The sequence below is a fragment of the Apis mellifera genome, linkage group LG3 (genome assembly GCF_003254395.2).
Source record: "Apis mellifera strain DH4 linkage group LG3, Amel_HAv3.1, whole genome shotgun sequence".
NCBI classification, from domain to species: Eukaryota; Metazoa; Arthropoda; class Insecta; order Hymenoptera; family Apidae; genus Apis; species Apis mellifera.
The window spans coordinates 7,806,633-7,819,940 of NC_037640.1; the positions used below are offsets into that span (position 1 = coordinate 7,806,633).

Below are 13,308 nucleotides of genomic sequence, written 5' to 3' on the forward strand. Positions count from 1 at the left end.
AAATATTTTTTATTTTTATATTTTATAATTATTTTTACAATTATTTCTTATTTTTACATTTTATATCTTATTATAATTATAAGTATATATAACTTAAGTAATAAGAAATAATTTTAAGTTTAATTTAATATAAAGTGATTTAGTTTTGCCTGCACTTGCTTAATGTTATTTTTAACTCGTTACGCTATAGCAAGCGCGAAGTAGTGCAAAAGATACTACGAATTTATTCGTAAATTAGTAAGTTTTTACTTGTTTTTTTATTAAATAATCTATTGAAAATTTAATTTTATTAAATTAATTTTATTAATTAATAAATTAGCTCAATAATTTAATGATGTTTATGGATTTCGTTAAGTGTTCGAAATATAAATCCATAAAAAGTTGTTGCAGCGATAACTCGTCAATGAATGACGATAATGAAAGTAATAATTTTCAAAATAAAAATTGCATGTTTCTTGAGCAAAGAAATAATCTTCAAAATACTAATTCCGTTATTAATGTAAAATCATTATATTCTGTTAAAAATAAATGGTAAATGTTATTTTTAATATTATTTAAAAATTAATAAATTAATAAAAAATACTTATAATTATTTATAAGAATTTATAATTTTTATAAGAAAAGCTAATTAGTTAATTTAAGCTAAAAGTTAATTAATTAATTTAGCTTTTGTTTATTTAGTTATGATAATTATTCTAAGTTGCATTTATCATGGACAAATAAAACAAATTCTGTACAATTTTTTGAATTACCTTATGATATGAAGATAAGTGATCAAGATACACAAGATAAAATTTTTTCTTCCCTGAAGGAAGATAAAAATTTTCAATGTCCTAGATGTAATCAAAGTATGCAAGAACCTAGATTACTTCCTTGCTTGCATTCTATATGTTCATCATGTGTTTCAGAATTAATGAATATATGTAAGTGATTAAAAATTAGAATTTTGATTTAAATTCTTAAAAATATAATTGATCTTATATTTTTTTTATATTTATAGCATTTCCTAAATTTTCAAAAGATATTACAATCCAAAATTTTCAATTGGAAACCAGTGAAAATAATTATTATGAAACTTGTCCTTTGTGTGATTTTCAATTACCAAATGCTAATTCGCCAATTCCACCTCCACATTATCTTCTTCAACATCGTTTAATAATGAATGCTATTCATTCTAAATTTGCAAATAAAATACTTTGTGATATTTGCAAAGACGAAGTTGTTGTAAGCATTAATTAATAAGCAAATTAAGCATCAATTTAAAACAAAATTTTAAATATTTTATAAATATATTATTTTTAATTTAATATTTTTTAAGGCAGTGGTTCAGTGTTCGACATGTCTTCACAATTTTTGTTTAGATTGTGGTATAGAACATCAACAACAAATTACAATGGAATTAAAACCATTGAAACATTCATTAAGACCATTATGGGAAGCTACAGAAGTACGACGTACTATACTTTGTCAGGAACATCCTACACATGCCTTACATTTTTATTGTATTGCATGTCAACAGGTTTATAATTTGCTCTTTTAGTTAATATTTTTCTATTTAATGAATATCATTTTTTAAGTATATTTTTCAGGTATCCTGTGAAGAATGTATATGGAGCAATCAACACAGAGGTCATGCAAGTGAAAATGCTATTGAAGCTGCAAAAAAAGTTATTTGGTATTTAACAAAAATGCTTCAAAAAGCAAAAATATTTTTAAATATGCTTTTAACCCAATATGATCAAGATGCATTTTTAAATACTTCTGAAGAAATAAAGAATATTTTCATTTCAATGAATTATAGGTATATCAAATATAATAATTTTTTTTTAGTTATTTATTAGATAAAATAATATATTAAGAAATATACATAATATACAAAGATTATAAATATTTTAAAATTAAATGTATACTATCATAATAGGAAAATTTTAAACATGTATATAAATAATATAAATTGTCATGTGATGATTATTATAAAAAAATTTAATCAAAAGTATTTTGAAACTGTCATTTGAAGTACAATTTACTAGTATACTATAAGATATAGTAAATTATAAATATATTATAAGATATTATAATTTATATTATATTTATAGATATAAATATTTTATTATAGATATAAATATAAATATAGAAACCTATAATGAAAATAAAATCTCATTATATAATTTTATATTATATTTATATATTATATGTAAATACTTATTTATAAAAATAATAAAATACTTATCAGAAAAAAATATATTCAAAAAATAATATATATTTATATTTATTTTCAAATTAATAACATTAAAATAACAATTGATATTTCTGAAAACTTAAACAACATCCATAACGAAAGATTGATCCACAGCAAGACCAATGATGTATACCAGGATGTCCAATATGACCATGTCCACAGCCTCTATATCCACCTTTAATTAAATTATATTTTATATTATAATAGATAATAGCATATTATAAAATTATTCAAAAAATATATGTTACCAGGCATAATTCCTCCACATCCACAAGTAGCTTCTTTTTTACCACCACTTGAACAAAATGTACAACAATGATAGATACCAATATGAGATCTAAATGTGTTTCTTGTATCTTCACATGAATTTTCTGCAAAGTTATTTTTATTTAAAAAAGAAAAATAAATAATATCTTTATGATTGAATGAATATTTACCTAATACATTATTACAAACTCCTAAAATTTTTAGTCTTTTTATTATTATGTTAGCAAGACTCAATATTTCTATATCTGAACCATCTGCAAGTAATTCATTTGTAAAAGAAATAGCATCAAGAAGTTGTCTTGCTTTTTTTAATCTATTAAATTCTTGAATTCTTTTATATGCTTCTCTAGTATGTGATATTGTTGTATTGTAATTCTTTAGTTTTGTTTTATCATTGAAGGTTTCATTGAAATATCTAATTAGATTAAATAATTATCAATACTTATGAGTTAAGTTATATTATACTTAATTATATTATTATTACATTATACTATATTATAATTATATAGTAATATTATATATATATATATATATATATATATATATATATATATATAATAAAATTATATAATCAATATCATTTTAAATTTTCTAATATAAATAATGATATTGTGTAAAATCTATATTATAAAAATAATATTTGTCATGTGATAAGTGTTTAATAAAATTCTTTATTTACATAAACAATATTTATATATATATTATTTATAGTTTTGTACTGTCATTTGAAGTTCAAATATATTATTTCAATAAAATATATTTTTATGAGTTTTAAAGTTACTTTCTTATACATAATTATATACATGATTACAATTATATTCTATTATAATTTTATAATTAATACCATCGTTTTTACAATTATTAATTTGAATTCCTGTAACATCTTAAAGTATATATGTCAGAAGATATTAAAATAAATCCATATTTTATGAAATGTTTTAGAAATACGTTTTATATGTATCTATGTAATCTTTGAATGTTAGGTTAAAACAATACTTTTCCCAAAATATGTTTGAAATATAATTATTTTAAATAAAATATTCATTATTTCAATCTATAGAATTATTTTACAATTTATAATTTATATATATTCAAAAATATAAATTGTTTTTCACAAAAAAATTATATGAACACATCTTTAACTGCCATTTAAAACAACAAAATTATATAAGTTTTTATAATGTAAATTATTTAATTTATTTAATTCAAATTTAAATTTAATTATAAAAATATAAAAAAATATTAATATAAATAATTTAATATAAGATAGATTAATTATTTCTTTTATTTCTATTAATAAAATGTAATATAAATGTAATATATTTCGTCTGTGGTTATACATTATACTGATATATACTAGCACTCATCAAAAAAATTTATTTATTTATTTATTATATTTACTATGAATTAATATAAATTTATATATTTATTATATATTATATATATTTCATATACATACGCAAAATATTTTTTCATATTTTAAAATATGAATTTATAATTATAATTTTTATAATTAATCCTATTTTTATCTTATCTTATTTTTAAAAAATAAATATTTATTTTATAAAATATTAATTATTTTTCATTAGATTAATATTAAATAAATTTAAGGGCAAAATATCTTATTTTATTATAATTATTTGCAATTATAAGATAATTGATAAAATTTATAATTTATAAAATTAAACTATAAAAATACATACATATGTTTAATATTAAAAATAATATTAGAATAATTATAAATAAGAATAATTAAGAATAATAAGGTACAAATGTTTATAATTCTAATATTTTGAAATATTAAATTACTACTAATTTTTGTATTTTAAAATAAATATAATTATAAATTTAATAAAAAAAATTATTATACACTACAATTAAGTGCAACTTCTAAAAAATCTTCAAATCCAATAGTGATTACTCCTGTTTGTTCATTATCTCTTATTCGAAAAGCATCTGAAAAAAGAAGTTAAAAATGATATTAATATAAATAATATATATATAAAGTTTAATATTTAACATTTTTATTATTTTAATTTTTTTATTTATTTTTAAATATTTATTTACCTGTAAATCTCTGAATTTGAACACATAATACAATAAATTGATCTATAGTGATAGTAGAATGACCAATAGGATCACTTTTTTTTATTAAAAATGAAATGAATTTTGGACTTAATCTATATCCCATTTGAGTTAAAGCTGTACTTAATTCATTTTCTTGTATACTTCCAGAATTATTATGATCAAAACCACGAAAGACACCTAGCCATGCATTAATATAATTATAAAGAGCTTGAAATTCAAATAAATCTATTGTACCATTTTTTTCCTTGTCAAACATTCCTATAAGAAAAAATTATCTAATAAACTATAATGAATTTTAAGAATATATAACATAATAAGAATATATACCTATCATAAGCCTACAAGCTGTATCTGAAAATGTACCCCCTTGTCCATTTGCCAATGCAGATTTTAATTCTATAGCTGTGATTCTTCCACTGCCATCCCTATCAACAGTACTAAACCATTGCTGCACTTCTGGACTTATTTGTGTTTCAGGATTAGTTGAACCATACATTGTATTCTAAAAATTGATAACATTCACTTTAAAATAATAAAATATAAATTTTTTATTTATTCATAGAATGTTTCAATATATAAAATATTAATTGAAATATAATTACTGGATAAGCCATGACTAGTGTTTACTAACTGTTAAATAGTATTATTTATAAGATGTATTTAGTACTATAATATCATACTATAGAACTACACAATTACAGTATAAAGTATAGATATATACATATATGTATGATCTATTATACATGTTACATATATAGATAACTAATCATTCATACCATTCGAATAATACTTTATTAATTTATTTAAAATACTTATTTAAAATAATGCTTGTATACACATATATATTTCATATGAAATAAAAAATATATTTTATTTTATAATGTTTCATTGTAATAAAATTAATAATTTTTATATTTTTATAGTTAACGCGCTAAAATAACACTGCCATCTTACGCATTGTTTTGTATCTAATACGATCGTGTATACATATAGAGAGTAGAGTATTCTCTAGTGTTCGCTTTTGCTTGCTTTTCTGACAGTAGTATTAGATAGGAAAAGAACGACTGTTGAACATTATTTTAATCTTTGTTAATAAGTAACTGATTTTGATTCCACGATGGACGATTTACAGAATTATAAACTGCAGCTTCAACAGGTGAGACTTTTATATTTAACCTATCACAAAAGATGGAATGACGAGTCCATTTTTGGTAATCTCTTTTTTGTTTATGATATCAAAACATGAAATAAATTTTATATTTTATTCTATTTTATTATTTTAGGTAGAAGCTGCACTTACTACGGATCCTAGTAATGAAGAACTTCTTAAATTAAAAATTGATCTTGAAGAAGTAATAGAGTTGACACATGATTTAATTAAATCACAACAACAGGAAAAAAGACAAGCCAATGGCATGGATGCTAAAGATCCTATTTTACTTGCAGTTTTGGCTAATAAGTGGAAGGTTGGTGATCAGTGCATGGCACCTTGGAGCGAAGATGGCAAGTAAGTGAAGTTATAATTTACATATATATTTTTGATAAATTAACAGTTATTTATTCTTAATTACAATGAATGTATTTATGATAATGATATGTATTTTTATTACATTTTTCTAGATATTATGAGGCAACCATAGATGCAATAAGTGAAGATGGTGTTGTTAATATAACTTTTAATGAATATAAAAATACAGATGTCACTATGCTTAGTCAGTTAAAATCTGTAGCTAAAAGGCCAGCATCAGATTGGGCAGATCAAAAATCAAAGTGAGTTGACAAGCATTTATTTATTTTATTTATCAATAGTCATTATTAACATGACCCTTCCCCTGCAATTTTAAGCACATATCAGTTTTTTGGAGAACATTGCGGGATAAGTTTTATAAGAAACAATGATTACTAATTGTTCATTTTTCTCCTTATTCCTTAATTCCCAATTGGCCACGATATTCACTCCACTGTTTGGTGTGCTTCGATCTGAAATTCCATTATTGTTCATTTGTCTCTTGGTGTCGCACTGTTGTACATCGCCGGAATCCAGGAAAAGGTAACAAGAAATAATAGATTTTTGTTGAATTTCTTTTTTTATTCTTTTTATTACGTGATTTTTAAATAATATAATATTTCACATTTAAATATGAATAATAAGGTATTATAATAAGAACACAATAATAAAGTTTATTAATTTATAAAATAAATAATTATGAATAAATTTTTAATTATTAATTAATAAATTTATATTAATAAATTTATAGGTAAAATAAAACTATTTCCATTTCATCATTATTTTTATAAATATTATTGTTTCTGAAATAATAGCAATCAATATTTTTATGTTCTTATGTTATTTAATGAAACTATGTACTTTTATACATAATGAATTTTACAATACATATTAATAATATTAACAGCAATATTAATATATTAATAGAATTTATTACAGCTATATCTTTTATGTTTTATAAAAAATTTTATATGGATATATTCTGATAAATTTATTTTTAGTAATTAACTTCATGAATGATGGGCTTATTAATTTTCAGAAAAATGCAAGCCGCTGCAGTAGCAGGCTCAGATCCTAATAAACAAAGGGAATATTTAAAGAAAAAGAAACAAAGAAAACTTCAACGATTTAAAGAACTTGAAGAGGAACGTGAAATGGAAAAAAATAAATGGCTAGCATTTACAAATAAGGTATTATTAATAAATAATTGAAATTTTCAATTATACATTTCTAAATTATTAATTTGTTGTATTTTTTTAATGCAGTCTTCAAAAAAAGGTGTAATTAAAAAAAGTATATTTGCAACGCCAGAAAATGTGAATGGTCGAGTCGGAATTGGTACTTGTGGCGTAAGCGGTCGAGAAATGACTAAATTTAGTAATGGTGAAAAATGGAGAAGAGGAGCATGAATGCTATTGTAAATATGAAATTTAATATTTCGTGAGATAGAACTATCGATTATTGTTATTATTACACTGAATTCAGTTTTGAAAAAGCTGAACATGTATGTTTTGTGTTGCAAGAATGTTTGTGAGTATATGAATGAAGTGTGTTTAGCGGTTTATTCATAGATTGTACGTAGATATTATGTTATGAATGAACAATGACCTCAAATATCTGGAAGATATTTGGATTTTCTACCTTTATGAAATGAATGATTGACGTGAATGAGTGTATTTCTAGATCAATACATTTATGTGGATATGATTTGTTTATAATCTGTAATGAATACGAATAAATGTATATTTTAAAGTCAGATAATGAAATTTTGAAATTATTTATTAAATCCTTTTATGGAATAAGATTATTTTAAAATTTCTATATATAAATTACTTTTTAAATATACAACTATAAAATTATTTATTTTGATAAATTTTTTATGGTTAAGTAAATTATTTTTTATTTTGAAGCAATTAAAATGACAAATTAAATAGTATCATAATACATTATAAAAATGAACTACATTCTATACTATGGTTAGGTAATTAAGTAAATATACATATAGTTAATGTCGTTAAAGAAATCAAAAATGGTCGCTCTGTTGTGGAATAACACGTCACCAGTAGGTGATATATTTGAGATGATAAGATTGATATAAGAGGTTGATAAATTAGAAAAAATGAATGTATTAAAATACTATATTATCGTGGAAATTTATAATAACTGTTGCTTTGTTTAAAATACTAGAAACTTATTCTAACCTATTTAAGAAAAAATCATCTTGTAATAAACATTAAGTACATTTGATATTTTTTTTGTCATTATGATATGGTTATATCATTTAAGTTATATTAGTTGTTGAGTTATTTGAAAATATTAAATAGTATATTAAATAGTTTTCACAAATGATGATATAAAGATGAATCTTCAAGAACAATTTTTTATGTGCCTGTCAATTTTTTATTTAAGACTTTTACAAAATTAAAATTGATTGAAAGCAAAAAAACTGATTTAATTGTTAATAAAAATTAATTAATTATTTTACAAAAACAAAATATTTATATACAAGAAGATATGGAGTCAAATGAAAGAAATAAATTATCAAATGGAGATGTTATAAACAATAAGGATATCGATTGGTCTAGATATGGTTTACACAATAATACAGAAACTCAAAAGAATAATGAAACACAAAGAAATAATAGACAATACGAAGAATTTGGATCTGAAATGTATCAAACTGGAGCAAATGAATTATTTGCTCAAGAATATGTAAGTAATTAAAATAAGAAAATATATGATTTGATTTTAAAACTTATATTTTTCAGAGTGCTGATCCTTGGTGGAAATCAAATTTTTTTATTTCTCAGCCTGTATTATTTGGAACATGGGATGGAGTTTTTACATCTTGTCTAATTAACATTTTTGGAGTTATTGTCTTTTTAAGATCAGGATGGATAGTAGGTCAAGCTGGTTCTTTCAATGCTGTATTAATAATTTTATGTACAGGTAATAACAATAAGTTTCTATATGTCAATAATAGTTGATTTTAAAAATTTGAAAAAATTTGATGATTTATTTTAGTATGCATTGCATTGGTAACAGTATTATCTGCTGTGGGAATATGTGAAAGATGTCGTGTAGAAAGTGGTGGAGTTTATTTTTTATTATCACATGTGTTAGGATCAAGATTTGGTGGATCTATTGGATTATTATATTGTTTTGGACAAGTATATGAAATAATTATATAATAATAATAATAATAATAATAATTCTAGAATATTATTTAAAAATTTCTTTTAGGCGGTAGGTTGTGCTCTAAATGTTTTAGGATTTGGAGAATCTCTGGCTGGTCTTGTGGGTTTAGAGTCCGCATGGGCAGAACGAGGTTTTGCTTGTGCTGCTGTTATTTTATTGTCTATTATTAATATTGCTGGTGTCAAATGGGTTATAAAACTTCAATTTATTTTATTATTAATTTTATTGCTTGCTGGTGTAGATTTTATGGTTGGAAGTTTTACTCATATAAATGTTGGTAAGATAAGAAAATCTGTTAAATTTATAATATTTTTATTATTATTGTGAATATATATAATCCTATATAAATTATAGAAGCTGGTTTTGAAGGTTGGTTATCAGGAAATTTAAAAAATAATACTTTTACCAACTATCAGGATGGATATAGTTGGTTTACAGTTTTTGGCGTATTTTTTCCTACAGTAACTGGTGTTTTAGCTGGTATTAATATGAGTGGAGATTTAAAACATCCATCTACTGATATTCCTAATGGCACATTAGCAGCTGTGGGAACTGGGTAAAAAATAATAGTTTGAAAGTATTTATATTACATTCAACATTAAAAAATTAATTACAATTTTGTAATTTAATTTCAGAACATTTTTATATTTATGTTTTTCAATATTTCTCGCGGCAACTTGTACTCGAAAGGCACTGCTTACGAATTTTATGATTGCATCAACAGTATCAGCAATTTCAGTATTGCTACTAGCAGGTCTTTATGTTTCATCATTTAGCAGCTGTTTGGGTGCAATGTATGGTACCCCTCGTGTTCTTCAATCTATTGCTAGTCAAAATGTTTTACCAGGAATTAGTTGTTTGCAAAGAGGAGTAAGTATATAACAAAAAAACTTATATTATTTAGATTATTTATAATTATGATACTAAAATAATTTTGAAATTTTAGAAAGGACCAAATAAGGTACCTGTATATGCAATGTTAGTTGTTGCTGTTGTTACATTAACTTTTATTATTACCGGTCAAATTAATACACTTGCACCAATTGTTACTATGCCTTTTCTTCTAACTTACGCGTGTTTGGATTATGCATATTTTGCTCTTGCACAAACATTCGATATACAATTATCCAGAGAACAAAGATTTCGAACACAATCTCCAACATTTGATCGTGATTATGGTTCTGCAAGTAGAAATAATTCGATAACGGACACAGATAACGATTTAGATAATTTATTCCCCGAACGAATAAGACATAAAAATCTAATCGTAAGTATAGATAATTATTTTATTTATTATTATTGATAAGAAAAGTAATAGTATTTTATTTTTTATTTTCAGAGAAATCCTAGTCTTTCTGAAAATAATGTTTATATAGATTCTTCACCAAGTATCGATGAAAATGGTAGTGGAACCGATATTTCAGAACGAAAAATTCATATCCATAATAAATTAGGAAATTGGTATAGTCCTTTATGTAATAGATGGTTTTCATTATTAGGTGTAAGTCTTTTTTTATTATCATTATTAAATTAATGACTTTAATATAATTGTGTAAATTTAATATGAATTTATTTTATAGTGTCTTATAAAATTACTTATTATGTTTCTTGTTCATTGGAGCTATGCTATTGCTAATATTGTTGTCGTTTTTCTCGTTTGGAGTTACATTGGCCATGCTAATCCTGCAGTTAAACCAGGTGTTTCATCTGAATTTAAATTGTTTAAATGGTTGAAAATCTTGTTGTTAAGGATTATGGGGTAATTTTTATTATTGTTATAATTTTTTCTTGATTATATTTTAATGTATATTGGTTTTAATGAAATGTTATTTACAAATTTTAGAAGAAAAGTTTATGATTACGAACAAATTGTCGTTACACCCGTGCATCCTGGTGTTGAAACTTGTTCAGCTCAATTAAATGAAGAAAACGAAGATTTTGCTGGAAGGAGAAGATATCATCAAACAGCTACTGTGACGGGACAATGTGTCAGTATTGATTGAATATTGTTTTTGCAGGATAACTAGGCAAAATTTCAAATGGAAATCAGACATAAATTATTTGAACAAAAGGAATTGTATAGGAATCATATTATAAAATATCATATTTTATATTAAAATAGAATGGAATAAGAAGGAGAGCATTGTAATTTGCAATATTATTGACCGCACAAAACTAGTCTAGTTAAGAAAATTTCATATCTTAGATAAAAGAAATTTTTTATAAAATATCATTACAATCTGATAGCCTTAACAATAATAGTAATTAAATAAAAAGAAAAAAAAATATGCTATGTCAAGAGAATGATAAATGAACGAAGTCACATGACTTTTCATACTAGTTTATTAAATATTAGACAATTGAAATGCCATACTGCCAGAAGCATTTCTAAAATGGAGGGTCCATATATTCAGTGAATTATTTTAACAAATATTTCTTATGATGTGAGATTATTTATTCTTTATAGACTTTATAATTTGTAGTTAAACATAATATTCTATAATATTCTATTATTAAAGATATCGAAAGATAATGTTGAATATCAAACTATTTATAATATATAATCTGTAAATATATAGTAATGACATATTTATATGCTATTTAACATTTTTATAAGTATCGTCAGAGATGAATATATTAACAAATATATATATATATATATATATATATATATATATATATAAAACAGCAAAAATTTGAATTTTTATTTTATTTCTTACCTTTTTTTTCTTTCTTATATAAAATCTTTAAAAAATTTATTAAAAAAAAATTTTTTTGAAACTTACTACTTTAATCAATCACTGAACTACTCTAATCAATTTTGTATATACATTTATACATTTGGATTTTTATATTTTATAAATTATATTATATTTATAAATCTTTTAAAATTGTTTTATTATATAAAAAAACATTAATATTTTTATTTAATAATGCACTAAATAGAATAATATTTATTAAAAAAATAAAAATTTCAACTGTATATTTTTAATATATATGTATCAAGTTTTAATTAAAATACATTTCCGGTTTACTTTCCAGAAAGTGTATTGACTTACGTAGTGCTTAGTGAATAGAATCATTTGGAAGTTTGAATAGTGCATGTGATTATATTTTTATAAAAATTATTGGTGTAATTTTATTTTTATAGTGTAAATATACATTCTAAGTTGTTACTTATATATTTTTTAAATACCAATAGATCAGTATATTAAGTAATAATTATCATTATTTATTTATTCGTGATTTATAATTCGATAAAGTAGTAACGTTAAGTGGGAAAATTTTTTAAGTGCGTCGTTAAGTGCGTCGTTACTTCATTTTTACAAAATCAGGTAAAATTTTTAAAGTTTTTTATTTCTAATAATAAGAAATTATGTATATCAATATATTTCTTTGTTTAATTATTTTATATATTATTTATTTTTATTAATATTTTTTTAATTATTATTTTATATTATATTACTTAATAAAGAACGAGCATTATATCTATTATGTCAATTAAGTATAATAAATAAATAAAAGAGATTAGAAATAAATTAAATTCTACCATTCGTATAAACTATATTTATGCAGTGAGGACTATTCAAAATCAAGAAATTATGGAATTTGGAACATTCAATTCTTCGTGCAGTAGAAGTAAGGACCTAGCTAATTGGAAAACAGCTAGCTAGCGAAGCTGTACAAGCAGGATATAAACGTGGTAGTAAGACATATTATCCTTCTCGAGGTAAGTAACTTTAACTGCGCAATATTTTTAATTTCTATTATTATTCTGTTATTTTTTTATTAATTATTAATTAACATGTGTATACGTAACTATTTATATACATTATTATAACAAAATTATATAATCTTAAATTTTTTTTTTGCAATTTTTTTTTATTCATTTATTTGATTATTGAAATTATCAATTTAGTTTTAAGAATAAATATGATTTTTGAATTTAAATATTGTTTTATTTTAATAAAATTTTATTTTATTAATATTTAATTAATAATAATTAGTA

At 22.0% G+C, this 13,308-nt stretch overlaps 5 protein-coding genes across 9 annotated transcripts; 3 read left to right on the forward strand and 2 right to left on the reverse strand.

The window, feature by feature from the left end:
- Nucleotides 1–80: 80 nt before the first annotated feature.
- LOC100576502 (tripartite motif-containing protein 45) lies at nucleotides 81–1,855 on the forward strand. 2 transcript variants are annotated; one of them, XM_026439508.1, is made up of 6 exons: nucleotides 81–237; nucleotides 320–531; nucleotides 682–923; nucleotides 1,001–1,224; nucleotides 1,319–1,519; nucleotides 1,590–1,855. In XM_026439508.1, exons 2-6 carry the CDS (start codon nucleotides 332–334, stop codon nucleotides 1,839–1,841), a joined length of 1,119 nt encoding a protein of 372 aa, XP_026295293.1. In that variant the 5' UTR covers nucleotides 81–237; nucleotides 320–331; the 3' UTR covers nucleotides 1,842–1,855. The 2 variants fall into 2 exon arrangements, with proteins under 2 accessions (XP_026295293.1, XP_026295294.1); XM_026439509.1 differs by lacking the exon at nucleotides 81–237 and having other exon boundaries at nucleotides 254–531.
- A 387-nt stretch (nucleotides 1,856–2,242) lies between these two features.
- On the reverse strand, nucleotides 2,243–2,935 carry LOC107964133 (the record flags this gene model as incomplete). The annotated part of the gene is made up of 3 exons (XM_026439419.1): nucleotides 2,243–2,414; nucleotides 2,488–2,610; nucleotides 2,677–2,935. Coding segments are annotated over 3 exons (507 nt in total), but the record flags the coding sequence as incomplete, so codon positions are not given.
- Nucleotides 2,936–4,304: 1,369 nt separating this feature from the next.
- On the reverse strand, nucleotides 4,305–5,351 carry LOC726147 (peflin). Of its 3 annotated transcripts, none has more exons than XM_006563916.3 (4): nucleotides 5,226–5,351; nucleotides 4,922–5,096; nucleotides 4,574–4,852; nucleotides 4,305–4,462 (listed from the first exon to the last, which is right to left on the reverse strand). In XM_006563916.3, exons 2-4 carry the CDS (start codon nucleotides 5,088–5,090, stop codon nucleotides 4,371–4,373), a joined length of 540 nt encoding a protein of 179 aa, XP_006563979.2. In that variant the 5' UTR covers nucleotides 5,091–5,096; nucleotides 5,226–5,351; the 3' UTR covers nucleotides 4,305–4,370. The 3 variants fall into 3 exon arrangements, with proteins under 3 accessions (XP_006563979.2, XP_016766965.2, XP_006563978.2); XM_016911476.2 differs by having other exon boundaries at nucleotides 4,922–5,116; nucleotides 5,197–5,273; XM_006563915.3 differs by having other exon boundaries at nucleotides 4,307–4,462; nucleotides 5,197–5,341.
- A 204-nt stretch (nucleotides 5,352–5,555) lies between these two features.
- LOC410027 (survival of motor neuron-related-splicing factor 30) lies at nucleotides 5,556–7,862 on the forward strand. 2 transcript variants are annotated; one of them, XM_003250331.3, is made up of 6 exons: nucleotides 5,556–5,750; nucleotides 5,878–6,101; nucleotides 6,215–6,364; nucleotides 6,639–6,644; nucleotides 7,141–7,291; nucleotides 7,367–7,862. In XM_003250331.3, the coding sequence occupies exons 1-6, from the start codon at nucleotides 5,712–5,714 to the stop codon at nucleotides 7,508–7,510; spliced, it is 714 nt and encodes a 237-aa protein (XP_003250379.1). In that variant the 5' UTR covers nucleotides 5,556–5,711; the 3' UTR covers nucleotides 7,511–7,862. The 2 variants fall into 2 exon arrangements, with proteins under 2 accessions (XP_003250379.1, XP_393514.1); XM_393514.6 differs by lacking the exon at nucleotides 6,639–6,644.
- A 241-nt stretch (nucleotides 7,863–8,103) lies between these two features.
- LOC413689 (solute carrier family 12 member 8) lies at nucleotides 8,104–11,964 on the forward strand. Its single transcript, XM_397130.7, has 10 exons — nucleotides 8,104–8,813; nucleotides 8,870–9,050; nucleotides 9,126–9,271; nucleotides 9,345–9,576; nucleotides 9,654–9,855; nucleotides 9,935–10,169; nucleotides 10,246–10,566; nucleotides 10,639–10,800; nucleotides 10,880–11,058; nucleotides 11,143–11,964. The coding sequence occupies exons 1-10, from the start codon at nucleotides 8,616–8,618 to the stop codon at nucleotides 11,300–11,302; spliced, it is 2,016 nt and encodes a 671-aa protein (XP_397130.4). The 5' UTR covers nucleotides 8,104–8,615; the 3' UTR covers nucleotides 11,303–11,964.
- The last annotated feature ends 1,344 nt before the right edge of the window (nucleotides 11,965–13,308 follow it).

What these genes read in the sequence shown, in the direction of transcription:
- LOC413689 (XM_397130.7), top strand. Translation starts at nt 8,616, where the DNA reads ATGGAGTCAAATGAAAGAAATAAATTATCAAATGGAGATGTTATAAAC. An exon ending in ATTAATAATTTTATGTACAG is followed by an intron (nt 9,051 to 9,125) that starts GTAATAACAATA and finishes GATTTATTTTAG; the next exon opens with TATGCATTGCATTGGTAACA. An exon ending in TAAGACATAAAAATCTAATC is followed by an intron (nt 10,567 to 10,638) that starts GTAAGTATAGAT and finishes TTTTATTTTCAG; the next exon opens with AGAAATCCTAGTCTTTCTGA.
- LOC100576502 (XM_026439508.1), top strand. Translation starts at nt 332, where the DNA reads ATGATGTTTATGGATTTCGTTAAGTGTTCGAAATATAAATCCATAAAA. An exon ending in TTCAGAATTAATGAATATAT is followed by an intron (nt 924 to 1,000) that starts GTAAGTGATTAA and finishes TTATATTTATAG; the next exon opens with CATTTCCTAAATTTTCAAAA. An exon ending in ATTGTATTGCATGTCAACAG is followed by an intron (nt 1,520 to 1,589) that starts GTTTATAATTTG and finishes TATATTTTTCAG; the next exon opens with GTATCCTGTGAAGAATGTAT.
- LOC726147 (XM_006563915.3), bottom strand. An exon ending in AGCTTGTAGGCTTATGATAG is followed by an intron (nt 4,853 to 4,921) that starts GTATATATTCTT and finishes TTTTTCTTATAG; the next exon opens with GAATGTTTGACAAGGAAAAA. An exon ending in TCAAATTCAGAGATTTACAG is followed by an intron (nt 4,463 to 4,573) that starts GTAAATAAATAT and finishes TTCTTTTTTCAG; the next exon opens with ATGCTTTTCGAATAAGAGAT.
- LOC410027 (XM_003250331.3), top strand. Translation starts at nt 5,712, where the DNA reads ATGGACGATTTACAGAATTATAAACTGCAGCTTCAACAG. An exon ending in ATAAACTGCAGCTTCAACAG is followed by an intron (nt 5,751 to 5,877) that starts GTGAGACTTTTA and finishes TTATTATTTTAG; the next exon opens with GTAGAAGCTGCACTTACTAC. An exon ending in GGCTAGCATTTACAAATAAG is followed by an intron (nt 7,292 to 7,366) that starts GTATTATTAATA and finishes TTTTTAATGCAG; the next exon opens with TCTTCAAAAAAAGGTGTAAT.